General features: G+C 38.9%; 2 protein-coding genes across 2 annotated transcripts in view; both read left to right on the top strand.

Annotated features, from left to right (window-relative positions):
* Positions 1-4: 4 nt before the first annotated feature.
* Positions 5-9592, top strand: LOC131797516 (allene oxide synthase-lipoxygenase protein). Its single transcript, XM_059115135.2, has 13 exons — positions 5-102; positions 1809-1974; positions 2489-2514; positions 2641-2720; positions 2945-3372; positions 3591-3779; positions 3990-4468; positions 4977-5243; positions 5980-6470; positions 6786-7028; positions 7524-7813; positions 8057-8495; positions 8893-9592. Exons 2-13 carry the CDS (start codon positions 1871-1873, stop codon positions 9070-9072), a joined length of 3216 nt encoding a protein of 1071 aa, XP_058971118.2. The 5' UTR covers positions 5-102; positions 1809-1870; the 3' UTR covers positions 9073-9592.
* A 4229-nt stretch (positions 9593-13821) lies between these two features.
* The window catches only part of LOC131797512 (allene oxide synthase-lipoxygenase protein-like), a 10891-nt gene continuing 9945 nt past the window's right edge, over positions 13822-14767 (top strand). Inside the window, exon 1 of the mRNA XM_066161925.1 lies at positions 13822-13870. The gene's annotated coding sequence lies outside the window, so the exon portion shown is untranslated. The remainder of the gene's footprint in view (positions 13871-14767) is intronic.

Here is a 14767-nt window from a genome sequence, read left to right as displayed (position 1 = left end):
ACGTAATATATATTTATTTAGTTGGTTGGTCAATAAAAACGAGTCAGTATAGTGGTAGTCTGCCGCCTTTATCATCTGGAGCTGTCGTTAAGGTTAATCAAAGTAAGTACCAGTGATGTAAGTTTGCCTGTTTCTTTAACCTAAGACATTGGAAGTAATTTGAGCCAAACAGTGTCAGGTTTTAGATTTGCATATTTGACATGAGCTCATGATACAAATATTCTATGCTATTTTCTTAATTACCTGCAAAACGAAAACTGCATTGTTACGTTATCGATGCATCCTGGATAAAATTGGCATATTAGGATTCGATAGAGACCTGTGCATACGTTAATACTTTTCAAAATCAATTTGGGAGACTAATATCATTAAAATCAAACTACTACTAAACGCTTTGCCTCCAGACCAGCTGTTAACGCCTGTTGAAGAATCGGTGAAACAGTGAACTCTCAAGAATTGCGTCTAATATGGAGTCCTTAGCCTTGATCATTGATTTTATTAAGTCAAACTTCAAACAAACCAAAGGATAAAGGCCTTTTGCCGTTAGATTAGGTCATACGTGAATAAACTAGTTCAGTGGGGTTATTTTGTTTTCTCACTGTATTCGATGACCGTGAAACATTCACAACGTAAAGCAAACATTGCAAAAGTGGGCATTGAAATGCAAACGGAAGGTTTCAAATGAACGTGACATTAGCTGCCAGTAGGTTAGGTAAATGAACATGATGAACCCTCATTGACAGAGCTAGATAACACTTGAGGCAATTTACATAAGTCGACTTCGTTCATTTGTTTACAAAGGCGTTCAAAGACATTTTATCTAGTCACCCGTACAGTCACGCAAACGTACGAAATCGACCTATCTAATCCACCATGTCTGCTTTTATCTTAGAGGATTTGTTAAGATTAGGGTTTCAGAGGCTTTTGTTTGTTAAACTTGTTGTTCAGTAATGTTGTCATGCTGTTATGGTTGAAAGAGCACATTGTACTTGGTGACTTTTCCGTCACCATAGCAAACTGCTTTGTTGTGGGACGTGGGAAGCAGCAACCTGTGATAAGAAAATAAAAACAATGATAAATTAGCCTTTTAGAAAACCGACCCACATCTTGTCAAAGGAATTTTCCTAATGAACATGTCATCCAACGGATAACGTAGTGAATTTTCCCTCGAGAGTTGTCAACGCTTGAATTAAGCTAAAAAGGAATGAACACAAACTCGAATTGACTGATACTAGGGTTGGTTTTAGTTCCACAGTTACGTGACCTAAATTATATTAAAACAAAAAAGGGATGAAATATTGTCGTTTGTATAGTAGTAGATAACCGATGACGTCAAAATGTGGTAGGAACAAAAAAAGTGGCAGACGGCTTGATGAAATTTATTTGTTTTATGTGACTAAAAACAAAAATTGTGACGTCAGCTATGCGTGTTTCCTCCAATGGATCAAAACTTAAGGACCACGTACAGTGCGTGAACAATTCAGCTAATCATATAAATTAATTTTGACATTACTCGCATCTAAATTCGGGAGATAATCGCAAATGTGTGTTTCAAATAACGTCTCTAAAAAGACCTGGTGGTAAGAAATCCCAGGTGTTTTAAGTGAATCGTGTACTCGCATTTTTGAACCAAATTTTTCCGGGTGGATGCTGAGAGTTTTTTAACAAGCAAGATAACCACCCTAACTAATTCATTTTCTTTGCTTCTTTACTGTGAATACGTTTAATTGAAAGCATTTGCGCTTTCCCCAACCCACTAAGGATTTTATAAACAAGACAGTTATAACTATTTTCTTGTCCTGTTTTAGATTCCGTCCATAATTCATTATAGCCTTTGTGGAATAGAAACTGTAACCTCGCGTATAGCACAATGGGAAGTTGCGTCAGCTCACAAGAGGCTGTCGTCATCTCTAACGAGACGATACAGCCGGACAAGTCAGAAAAGTCTGGCAAAAATGACAAACAGGACGATGGGTATGTACGTACTTTAGTTGCATACATTAGTAGTGATTTTAAACATCTAATATTCAAATCAATTTAGGCTAAAATATAGGCATGGTTAAATTTAAGTCAATCCAGCAGTTTACTCAAGAGGATTTGAGGAGCCCAGGGGATGTTTTTAGGAGCCTTACCATGTGCTCCCTCCCCCCCTCCCCTCGCCACTTATGGGAAAGTATTGGTTACCAGACCGGTTTGACGGTGCTGTGTTGACAGGTGACTGGACGTGGCTGTGGTTCAGTTGCCAAGGTGACTTCCTTGCTTCTGAAGGGATCTCTCCCCTCCTTCTTTACCATCTTGATGTTATCCACGAATTAATGTATTCTTTTTAAAGTTATCAAATGACCTTTTCTTCGTAATTTTGTGCGGTGTCGTTAACTTAACCCCACACTCCTACACATCTACCTTCCTAACCACTTCGGCTTTTATCACCTATCCTACACCCACTTTTAACCACCTCAAGTTTATCGATTCTATCTTCTTTTTTCAGGGTCGTTATCAAAGCCAACACACCTTGTAAGTTTGCCTTGTTTGTTTTTCTCTATTACATATCTTCAATTCTAGATTCTAATTTACCGGAAAATCGTCCACTTTTATTAGTAGCGTTAATTAATTTGTCTGAATTTGCTTCCTTCATTTCAGGGCGTAACCTTGGTTATGAAGTCTACAAAGGACTTATGGGGGAAGAATTATTCAGAGAGAAAGTTGAGGAATTCGAAAAGGTGAAATTGTGTTATTCTTTTTGGAAGAGATATCAGTCCATCCCATAAACCCTTAATTTCGTATTCACTGAAAAATGTCTAATGCCAAAAAAACTTCTACACCAACCCATATATTCTGCTATGCTCCTGTTATATTTATTTCCCTTATTGAAAACAGTCCTACAACACTGGTACCTCGCACAACCGAAAACTTAGTCTTACGGGTTTTCCTTCGTTTCACCTAGCCTCTTCCTCCACCTGGACTTTTCGCTCAAAGCAGAATTGCATATGATACTACCAAACTCAAGTTAGTCTTTGGCGCGATCGTTTTAGTTAAGGGACAACGAGCAACTCACCCAGTTGGAGTTGGATCTGAGGGGATTGCGACAATTGTCTCTAATCCACAATTTCCAGCGTGTGAGTTTTTTACTCCTGGAACTACGTACCCAGTCTGCCTCCGTCACTCTACTATCAAGTCCGTGGATGACGTACTGACTGACTTTTGCGGCGGGGCGTTAAGGTTTGCCGGAAGTGATGAAATGGATAGTCCGTGCGATCTCATTATGGGGACTGGACCGACAACACCATTATGGAGTTCTCAGGCCATATTTGATGCAGTAAGAGCCAATATCACAAAGGATTTGAAAACTTATTTGCTTCTCGGGCCTGATCAGTAAGTGGAAGAATTCTGAAATTTTCAATTCACCCCTTTTCCGAAGGGTTTTTGCAAGGTGTTTTTTACGTGTACGGATTCCTGTTTTTTAAGAACTTGAAGAAAAGTATGTACCCCAATTGTAGAATTGTGACTTGAAGACTCCACTTTGGAATTTTTTTTATTCATCAACAAAGTCGACGATGGAATTCTTAAGTTTTCCTTTCTTACGTTTACAGTCTCAAAGCCAACATTGGAGGTCTACGCCAAAAGCCTGAATCCTTTTACGACCAGCGATATTACTCAGAAGTGATTTTCGACTTCAAAGCATTCGATGAAGTGAAGCGTTACGTCAGATTCCGGCTGCTGCCCACTGATGGGCGACCAGAAACAGGCTTGTTGTCTGAGGAAGTCCAGTGGCAGCCATGGTGAGTTGGGAACGTCAAGTCTAACCGATATAGTGGTAAATGTAAATACCACGAGTTAGAGAAATCGAACCTTCGTAAAGTTGAATTTTACTTCGAGCAAAAAGATTTCATACAGTATATTTCCTGCAAATACGGGATGCAAATTTTCCAACTCCGGAATAAACAAAAGCTAGTACAAAAATTTCCACTGGATATTTTATTTCCTTACAGGATAAATGAAAGGTCACCCGATGAGACTTTACCAATGGACTACCTCAAGCGTGAGTACAAAGAGAGAGTTTCCAAGGGACCACTCGACTATAAACTACAGCTGCAACTCCATGAACCGAAGGAAAATGATCCTCCAACGATCCTTCAAGTTGGGAGGGAATGGGACGAGAAAACACATCCATGGCTTGATGTGGCTGACATCAAAATGACGTCACTATTGTCCCCGACGGCAACGGAACGCCTGAAATTTATTCATAAAAATCTTCCTGCCTCAATTGGTGTTTTACCAGCCGTATCTGTTGACGATCCCAATGTCGTTGTCCAAATTCGTAATGACGTGTACGTTTGGTCTCAGAAGCTACGTAAAAACAGATCAAACAAGCTTGTCCCAGAGCACCTGACATCCTATCTTATCCGCGTGGAAACTGGAGGCCAGTCTGGAGCAGGAACGGACGCTTCCATTTCTATTACATTAACAGGTGACGTACCTAAACTCTTAAGGTGATTCCTCAGAAAAAGAAGTTATCCATCAATTTTTTTTAACTTTCCTTAAATTTGTGAAAAAATCACGCAATTTTATACGACATCGACTCAAAACCTTCCTCGAATCGTTGCTTTCAAGGTCATAATTTGCATCATCGAGTAGCGGGATTTGTGTATGCATTTAGCTATTTTTTTCCCTTCGATGTATTTTTTTTAATTTGTCCAATTTGAAGGGGATAATTTGCACACCAAGATTATGCAATAAAAAATATAGATCACTGTGCTCGTTCACTAGCTAAAGACCATCGTACCTCTCTACCTGGTCCATTTATTGAAAACAATGCCGTGTTTTCGGAATGCGCGCTTATTCGCCTGATTACGTAATTTTTATGCGTAGTACAGGATGCGCAATACTGAAGAATCACATTAAATGATTTTTGGTCTGATCGGTAAGCCATATATGGAGTCAAGATATCATTATACTGATATTTTATCGTTATTCAGGCACCAAAGGAAAGACAGATATGATTAAACTGGATAAATGGGGAAATGACTTTGAGAGAGGAGACGTTGATGAATATTCCGTTGAAGCAATGGATGTTGGCGAAATTCTTATGGTGCATCTTCATAATGACCAAGGTGGTTGGTGGTACAAGAATCCTGATTGGTTCGTGAACAAGATCGCGGTGATAAGTTCCTCTCAGGATGAGCCATTTGAGTTTCCATGTTATCGCTGGGTGCTATCTGATTTGGTGGTATTTGAAGGGAGAGGTATGTTCCTATATTTATAATATCTTTCCATCTGCGGGAGAAATCTTACTAAAGGTTTTGCATGGCTTTCGTTACAACTATGAGTGAATTCGATTTGTAGCTCTTCAGAGCTCTCCACAATTTATCGTATTCAGTTCTATGTCACCCTCACTCACCATCTTTACTTCTGCTCTTCATCCAGGGTAGGCGGCGAAAACATCAACTTTTTACTATCCCTTATCACGACTCGAGTGCTTCTCCAGGTTGTCTCTATTTGTTACCCCATCTGTTTTTCCAAGCAGGCAGATATAGATCTATACTTCGCTTTCCCTCGAAGACGGTCGAATCGAGTAACACTTCCTTTCCCTCTATACGGGTTCTCTAACATGACAACGTTTTTCACCTAAATGAAAATTCCTAAGCAAAATGACCAAAGCACATTCCGTTGTCACACCTTTAACCCTATTCCTGTGCGACATGGATGACCCATACGGGACCTGTAGAAGTTTAGCCAACTCAGCAAATGGATAATATTTTTGGTCGGACAAAAAGTCTTAGGCCCAAATCAAGTTTATTTCAATATGGTGCAAAATCAATATCTTACTTGTAGAAAAAAAGTAGTAACACACTTTTTGTGGAAGTATCTTCCCCTTTATCTTATTTTTTTTTTATAAATACGAATAGCGTCAATCGAATACTTAGATTATAGTATGGCAAATAGATAAATTTCAGCATGTTTTCCATACTCTATTTACAGCTACTCTTCCATTCCAAGAGCAGCCAGATGCCGTTAAAAACCAACGAATTTTTGAAGTAAAAAATCGCCAGGAGTATTACAAATGGGGAAATCAGGAGGTGTACCAGGAACTTCCTGGTTATCTTCAAGCAGCGACACATGCAGATATTCCAAGGGATTCGCAGTTCTCTGATGAAGCTAGGAGCACCATAAAGGAAGACATTAAAAAAGCGATTTTAAAACTCGGTCTCGGTTATTTGATGACACTTTTCGACAGCTGGGACAATTTCGATGATTTTGAAAAGATCCTTCAGAGCCTTAATCGTGGTCGGCTGAAGATAGTCGAAGATGACCGATGGATGACCGACGAGGTATTCGGGTCAATGTTCTTGAACGGCGTAAATCCGAACATCATCCAGCGCTGTGAGAAGTTGCCAAAAAATTTCCCTGTCACTGAAGAAATGGTGAAAAGCTGTATGAATCGAGGAACGACTCTGCAAGAGGAAATGCAGGTATGTTTTACTATAAAACGCATCGTGCAAAGTGCGCGTCAAAACAACCTGCTTCATAGGATACTATTATAAAAAATAAAACGTCCTAGACAAAACGATGTTGAAGTGGAAGATAAAGAAAATATCCGACTCTCTGAAAGACGAGATGGCTCGTATACTAGATTTGATATTGGCAATGCCGAAGGATTCCTGTCTTGCAAATGAGAAACAGGGGTCTAGTGCAGAAATATTAATTATTATGAAATAAATTTTGCAAAGTTCTTTTTACAACTATTTCTTGCACATCATAATGTCAATTCAACTGTTTTTCAATAGGCAGGTCACGTGTACATTGTTGATTACAAGATGCTTGAAGGAATTCCAGATAGAGAGGGCACTTACTCTACACAACCTCTGGGTCTGTTTTATGTCAACGCTTCAGGCGACCTGGTTCCCATTGCCATTCAGTTTTTCCAGCAACCAAGCGACACCAATCCAATATGGACTCCAAGTGATTCTCAGTATGATTGGCTGCTGGCAAAGATGTGGCTGCGTAGTGCTGACTCTCTAGTACAGCAGGTATTTCTCTAGATCATGCTATTTTATTAGTGGACCCCTTTAATTTAAACGTCATGAGTCGTCAACTTGTAGCCGGACCATAGGCTGATGAAAGAGAGACTGCTCAACAGGCGATCATTAGAAATGGAACTTGTTGTCCATTAGGCATATTTCTCATAGATTAGAACCACATCTTACAAAGAGATCAAAAACAGCCCATGAAAGGGTGGCTTGTAACAAGAAAATGCCTCGTGTTTCAAGGTTGATATTTGCGGTACATTTTATTTTCATCTCTATCCTTGACTAGGTTTGTTCCCCTTCAGTTAAGCAGTTCTGGAATTGCTTCTTTAGTATACGTAAATTATTAAGACCTCTTTGCGATAAAATAAATTTCCTTCAGACTTAGATCATAAAAACAACTGAACATGTTGACACGCTGATTTTGCGCTCCTTTCTGAGTTGTAATCTATTAACTCTTATTGATAGAGAAGGACACCTTTCTTCAACTTTCTGCAGGTAAATACCCATCTACTCGAAACCCACCTTGTAATGGAACCATTTGCTGTGGCGGTATGGCGACAGCTGCCCTCGATTCACCCTGTCTTTCAGCTCCTTTTTCCACACCTTCGCAGTGTGATGGCAATCAATAACTTCCTTAGAACTGGCTTTGTAGCTGAGAACAAAAGAGCCCAAGAGATCCTTAAGAAAGGTTTCAAGACTTTCAAGTTTGGTATGCTTTCACTTCCCGACGCCTTAAAAGACAGAGGTGTTGATGATCCGGAGAAATTACCCAAGTTTTATTTCAGGTGATTGCTAAGAAATGTACCTCAGAATCATCTTTGAATTAGATCATTACAAGCTGCTTCTTAATTTTTGGTCAATGCCGTGAATATATACTACCTTTCACAGACCTTTTGTTTCCCCAATTTCGTTATAAAGGAAAATTAGTATGTGTGACGAGCTGAAAAGTGTAATCATCACTATCACTGTTTTTCTTATTTCCAAAACCCTAGTTGCCTGGATAAAATTACCAATTTTCTGTTTCTTAGGGATGATGCCCTCTGTCTTTGGTCAGCCATTACATCTTTCATAAAAGAGGTCATCATCCTTTATTACAAGTCAGATGATGACGTCACCAACGATAACGAGCTCCAAGCTTGGATTAAAGATGCTCATGACAACGGCTTTTTAGCGGGGGAGGTCGGCGACGACCACGGATGTCCAAACGGCCTTGAAACACGTAATCAACTCATTCATGTGCTAACATGCTTGGTGTTCACGTGCTCATGTCAGCATGCTGCAGTAAACTTTGGTCTGTTAGATGTGGCAGGTTTTGTTCCCAATGCTCCCTCGGTGATGCGCCAACCGCCTCCTACGAAGAAAAACGAGACAACTCTCAAGTCCATTATGGACACACTGCCGAGCAAGTCCCAGGCTGCTCAACAAGTAGCGTTGGGTTACGTCTTTACACAATTTGCAGAGGATGAGGTAAGCTTCTGTCAAGCTAGGCTTTGAATCCACGAGTAACCAGTGATTTCGCGCTCAACCCTCTTTGCGGATTCTTCCCCTAACGTAAAAGGAATTCACCCCGACCTTCACCAGATTGCCCCAATTTTAAGGAACTTAGTTTTAGGCTTCCCCGTTCCTTTCTCTTGAGAAATATTCCCGGCAACTTACTAGTACATCTCCTTTTCAATTTAAATTGAACTTCTTCCTCAATAGGGACAGCCTGACAAAAAAGAGCCCCTAAATATAATCATGTTATTCAGTTAAAGATATCATATTTTACAACGCAACTCTCCAATGTCAGATTTTACACCATCCATAGGTGTGGTGAATTTGCTCACAGTTCTTTAACACAACCTCCGTTCTATTCCTCTCATAGCGTTATATCGGTGACATTACACACAGCCTCTTGACTGGTGACGAGGAAGATGCCGCCATGACTCGTTTCCAAGTCGCTCTTCAAAAGATCTCCGATTCGATCAAAGCCCGCAATGAATCATTGGAATTGCCGTACATCTTCCTCTTACCCGAGAGAATTCCCAATAGCATTGGTGTCTGAGGTTAATAGACAAAATTGAACAATAAACAATTTTGCAGAAGAAATACGGCGCTTTTAAGCCCATAAGTTTGTTGTGCGGTGTATATTGCATTTGGCATTGACGTCAAAGACATTATCGCATCTTTTTTTTGTTTCGTTTTTGTTGCTGTTGACATCTGGTTTTGGCCTCTAGTTACAACAGTTCTCGAGGTTTGTTATGTAGCTGTTTATAATTTTCAACTATGCGTAATTACACTTATCCTGGTCTCAGTGTGGGATCCATGCTATGTTTACCTTCCTTTCAGAGAATAATGTCGAATTTTTCTTTGAAAGTGAATATATTTATTGCAATATTTACACGGATAACAATTACACAACATTTTTTTAATTTTTTTTTATTTTGCCTGCCTTGATGAATAGTTCTATTTTTATACAAGTTTTTAAACTCAAGTCCTGATCATAGAATTTTTTCTATGACAAAACGTTTACCATTTATTGCGTGACAGAGAATTTATAAAAATAAACCTCCTTGATATTTTTAGATCCATTCTAGGTTATTTCTCTACGCTTGTAACCCACTTCAGGTCATATATTTCTAAAGACTGAGAATTACAGTACCATTTACTGGCGAATATCTATTGCTAATAATCTTTCACACTGAATTCATAACTATTATATTCGCTCCTAAGAGTACTTGCTAATTCATGGGAGGAGCCACGCCCCTTTGCTCTCTCCTTACACACACTCTTTTCTGTTCTTAATTTGGTTATGTAACAGTTTTTAGGTGATAATTTTTTTTATCACGAAGAGTTTCAGCAACTATGATTTCCAAATAAATAGAATATGATCGAGGATCAGATGCTAGAGAAAAAATTTATACAACTCTACCATTCATTTTCGAAACATTGATTTCAGAAGATTAATAATCTAATTATGCAATTCGATTAGAGTTGTACTAAAAGAGATATCTTGGAAGAAATTCCAAATTTACAGAAAAGAATAATATACTCAAACAGAAGATATCAAGAAAATTTTCAACCAATGGCGCTGTAGTGACTATCGCCTTTGTCTTCGAGATTCCATCTATCAGTTTAAAAGTAGTAATTTTCGGGTGAAGAATTTAATAATATTGAGAAGTGCAGTCTAGCAATAGGTTGCCACCAAGGAAGGCTTGGCGATCTTTTTTCCAATATTTGAACTTGACGCGAGAGACTGGAACGGACTAAGGGTGTGTCTTAATTAATTCTGCAGTTTCTTTCTTTTCACGCTTGAAGCTATAAATATTCTTAAGCTTGATTCTAGTATCGCAATTAATTTTCCAATCGAAGGGGTGTGTTTTGAAACAGAATTATTGCCATTTGAGGTGAGTTGCAAGACTTATTTCGTAGAGGTCAGCCGTGAGTACCACTATTCATCTTTTGGCTATTATTGTTGTAAACGTTTTATATCAGTAATAGTTTGAGATGTCAAGCCGAAAAAAAAAGGACAACCGAAAATAAATATTAACCGCCAGCTATTGTCTTTCCCAAATCGCCCCGTGCACTTCTTGTGGTGCATCTGTGTGCGTGTTTCGATGTGGAGTTTTTACACTTGTAAGTTATTGTACATATCTGGTGAATTTTCAAAATATTTTGCCGAAATCTTTCTAGTTCGTCATCGTTTGAAGTTCGTGAAGCGTTTACCTCCTCCTTCCTGTGTTTCCCCTTATTTTCATTCATTAAAGAAAGTAACATCGACTCTTGCTTTCCGGCCTGGCCAAATCTTGATGCTGTGTGTTAATCGTTAGTTTTCCTCTCCACTAGCAAATTTGCCAACCGAATATTTCTCTATCAGCAGATTTCGGTGTAAATTCTTCTTGCATAATGCATACGCTTCGCCGAGACAGGAGACTAAGAAGACACTAAGGGATTATGTCGAAGGATAAATGCTTTGTCCACTGCAGAGCTCAGGGCTTTTTCTTCCTTTTGTTTCTACATAACAAAAAGAAAAGTATTTGAAGTGAAATTAAAATCGACAGTAGTTCTAAGTTTCTATTTTCTTTTTGATATTAGCCAGTTCAATTTGCAACTGACTTTAAGAGTTTTCGGAGCAACTGCAGAATTCCTTGCCACTTTGGTCCACCTCGAGCTCATTTACATGTGTCGAGAGGCTTTGAAGATCGGGGTCTAACACAGTAAACGTTATTCTTATTCAATGACATGTAAATGAATGGCAAGGTATTCTGCAGCTTAGCCGAGTTTTCCATTTCCAATTTAAAAAAAATTCAATGAACTTGTCAGTTACTGAAATAAAGAAACAAAGCCTCGAAAAGAAATGCTGGATCAACTGCAGAATACCCTGCCACTTTGGTCCACCTCATTTACATGTGTCGGGAGGCTTTGAAGATCGAGGCATAACACAATTCAAATTCAAAAACAATTCTGTCATTCATCAAACTAAACAACAAGATAGAAGCAGATAGGTAGCGAATTTAAGAAAACTAAGGTAAAATTTCCGCACAGCCCCATACTATTGTAAAACAAATCTGTTTTCCCAATGGCAATATATTACTTTTGTCATTGTTTTCTTTATCCAAGAACTGAATGCATAATGTAGTATGGGGCTGTGCGGAAACTTTACCAAAACGAACGACACTTTTAAACTTAAAAAAAATGTTTCTACAGTTCTTCTGTCATCTTCAGTTCTGAATAAGACAAAGTACAAAAGTTGAATTTAAAGAGTGTAACAAAATGTTGATTGGACAAAACAAACAATAGTAACAAAACGATGTATTCATTTATAAGGAAAGTTTTAAATTAACATGGTAAAGTTGGTGATTAAGAGTAGGTTTCTCCCATTGAATGTGGATAGCTTCTTTGATTTTAAGCTAGAAAGTTGTGGAAGCGTGATCTAGGGTGTTAAAACATTCATCAGAACAAAGAGTGCGACATTGCAGAGAATTGTGTAGATGTCTGAAAATGTGAGAGGTCCTGTCTTTGTATTTTCCTCAATTTACAAATTGTGAGAAATTTTGGCGCTGATAAATTAAGATGTGAGGCGAACATTTCGTCCGTCCTAGAATGGGTCAACCTTAGATTCTGAAGAGATCAACTCAATCGAGAAACGTGATTCCATTCGACCTACAGGCATCGAAATTCGTAACGAAAACACTTCTCTGCTTGATTACTTATTTCAAATCTATGCGTCGCAGAGCAGATGCCTTCGATTTGTAGCCGTTCTTCGTAGTGGAGTAACTGGAACCTCCGAGGCGAGTAAAGGTATCATTTTTGATGCTCAACACTAAGACCCTTACTTCATTCTATGAAAATTGTGCACACTTTTTACCATCAGTCGGAGCCTGGGAATGAAGAGCATTGAGAAACTGGAACGGTAAATGCGCCTGCGTATGCGAATAATTGTTTTATTTCTTGACGCTGTTCCTTTCTTACAACGCTTCGCACTTGTATTGTCGTGCTGTCGCCGAACGAATTTCACCTTGCCTAACTCCTTGTTTGTGTTATGGAATATATCAAGCCTTTTTCTGATGGCACAAACAAGCTAGACAATGGGCGAATTGTTCCGCCTAATTTATCTGCAGTCGGCTCATTAAGACACTAAAATTATCTGAATTTACTGAGTGCGACAAAGCATCGGATGAGAAGATAAGGAGACTTAAATAAAACATTTACAGTACCGTAGTTTTCATTCTACGTTTGTTTTCCTCCATGCCGAACCATCCTTTCGGTTCCTTCTTGGGTTCATTTCAATCTGTCTGTGATGGAATCAAATGTGTTAAGTGTGTTGTCGAGTGTGTTGTTCTTTTTGTTTCCGTTAAGAAAGCGTACGTAGTCGAATGTGATGGTCGAATCAATCTGATTAACTCAATTGAGACCCTCTTGTAACGAAAAATTTTCTTTTGGTCAGGGTTAACGATGGTTGACGCATTCAAAGTTTACTGTCCACTTACTCAATTGTTATGCATTTAAGAAAATTATTATTTGCAGTCCTTGGAGGATTTTGTTGAAGAGCAATTAAATCGTGACAGAATCTGTTCCGTTACACTCAGAAACTCCGAGCAAGAGAAGACGTTTATTGACCGAAGACAAGAAGCATGAATAAAACGAACGAGCAGGCAAAAAAAAGGGAACAAAGGTGCCGCGCTAATTATGTGCCAACCGTGTGACAACGAGGCTAACTAAACAACAGCGTGCAAACGAGGCGGAACAATGAAGCAGACTAAACGACAGCGTGCACAATGCGTCGCGCCATGCGAGCTAATGGTGGGAACTAAACAACAATGCGAAATATGGCGCATAGAATATATAAAGAGTAGAATATTATCTAACTATGTAGTAATAGGAAGCAAGGTAAGAGAAAATGTGGTGGACAAATTAGTCCAAAATAATAATAAAATATATAATATATAAATAATAAAAGCCTGCTTTTCAAAAGTTTGATAGGAATCATTAACTTCATACCTTCGAATTCGTGGCCGTTTTCTTAGAACACAAAGCACTTTGATTGCATTCTGCTGAATTTAAAATGGCGACTGTCATTTATATAGTGTCGTGCCACCCTCAAAAGATGGGAAGATACACCGATCCTCCACTGCGCCTCGGTTTTGCGCGACGGTCCAATCCATTTATCATTGGAGGATGCCGCATTTACACAGGATTAGTCTTCTAGTTGTAAGATTTACGAAGGGAGGGACCCTCAGGGCGACTGTGAAAAAGTGAGCGTGGGCTCAGAACAGTAATACTTGCCTCTCCTCGATTGCAAACTGCGCTTTTGTTCGTGTTCAGAACCTCACCATTTGACCCAGTCATTCGAATTACCTGAAGTGAGTACCTTCCTCATTTTTGTGACCTAATCCAAATTTCTGTAGCTAGACATTTCGCTTTTGAAGAGTTTTTCGTATATTTGCCAAGGCAGAAGGAAGGGGCAACCATTAATACGCCTCCGCTTAACTACATATCTTGTAGGCTAAAAATTGCTCAAACGTCGCCATCGTTGCGCGAAATTTACCCACTTAATGCTCCTCGTGTGTAGCGCGACAAGACTTTCCTTTTGTCGAACTTCGTTTTGAGAAACGTCTTGACTCGACGCTCGCAGAACTAACAGTATGTGCAAACTGATTTTCTTCTAGCAAGAAAATATGAACGACTTTGGTATTGTCAGAGATTTGTGCCGTTAGAAAATTGCAACGAAATATTCTCGGTCAGAGGATAGAATTAACTAGTTCCGATGTTTTTCTGTCCTGTGTGCAAATATCATAAGTCCTTTCTTTGTAAATTGGTCTTATTCACGTTCGCCCTTGATTTGCATCGAATGAAAGCTTTAAATCCTAAAGGTTTTAGGTGAACTGGAAAGGGCAGTTGTCATTCGAATAAGGTTTAAAAAAATATGAGTTCGAGCTATGATATTGCATGATATTGGTGAACCTATAAGACAAACTGGTGCAGGATTTATAACATTTTGACTGAACAAATTAAGATTCAAATAGGTACTGATTGTATTCCTCTGTTGGCTTTCATTTCGAATTTATCCTCGTCAATTTATTAGGAGTTTTGTCTTCCCCTCTGTATTCTTTGAAAAAGTAAACGTTTTCTCACAATTGATCGACGTAAAATTACCTCAGGTGAAAGGCCTTTATGATATTGGTACAAAACAGCGCCCCTCTTATAATACTGGAAATACGTTTGGAACTACTATTTGTAGTTCAACAAGACTTTTCCAG

This window comes from Pocillopora verrucosa, chromosome 14 (assembly GCF_036669915.1).
Source record: "Pocillopora verrucosa isolate sample1 chromosome 14, ASM3666991v2, whole genome shotgun sequence".
In the NCBI taxonomy this organism is placed as follows: domain Eukaryota; kingdom Metazoa; phylum Cnidaria; class Anthozoa; order Scleractinia; family Pocilloporidae; genus Pocillopora; species Pocillopora verrucosa.
The sequence above is the reverse complement of the archived record's forward strand: the minus strand, read 5'-3'. Positions and strand labels throughout refer to the sequence as shown.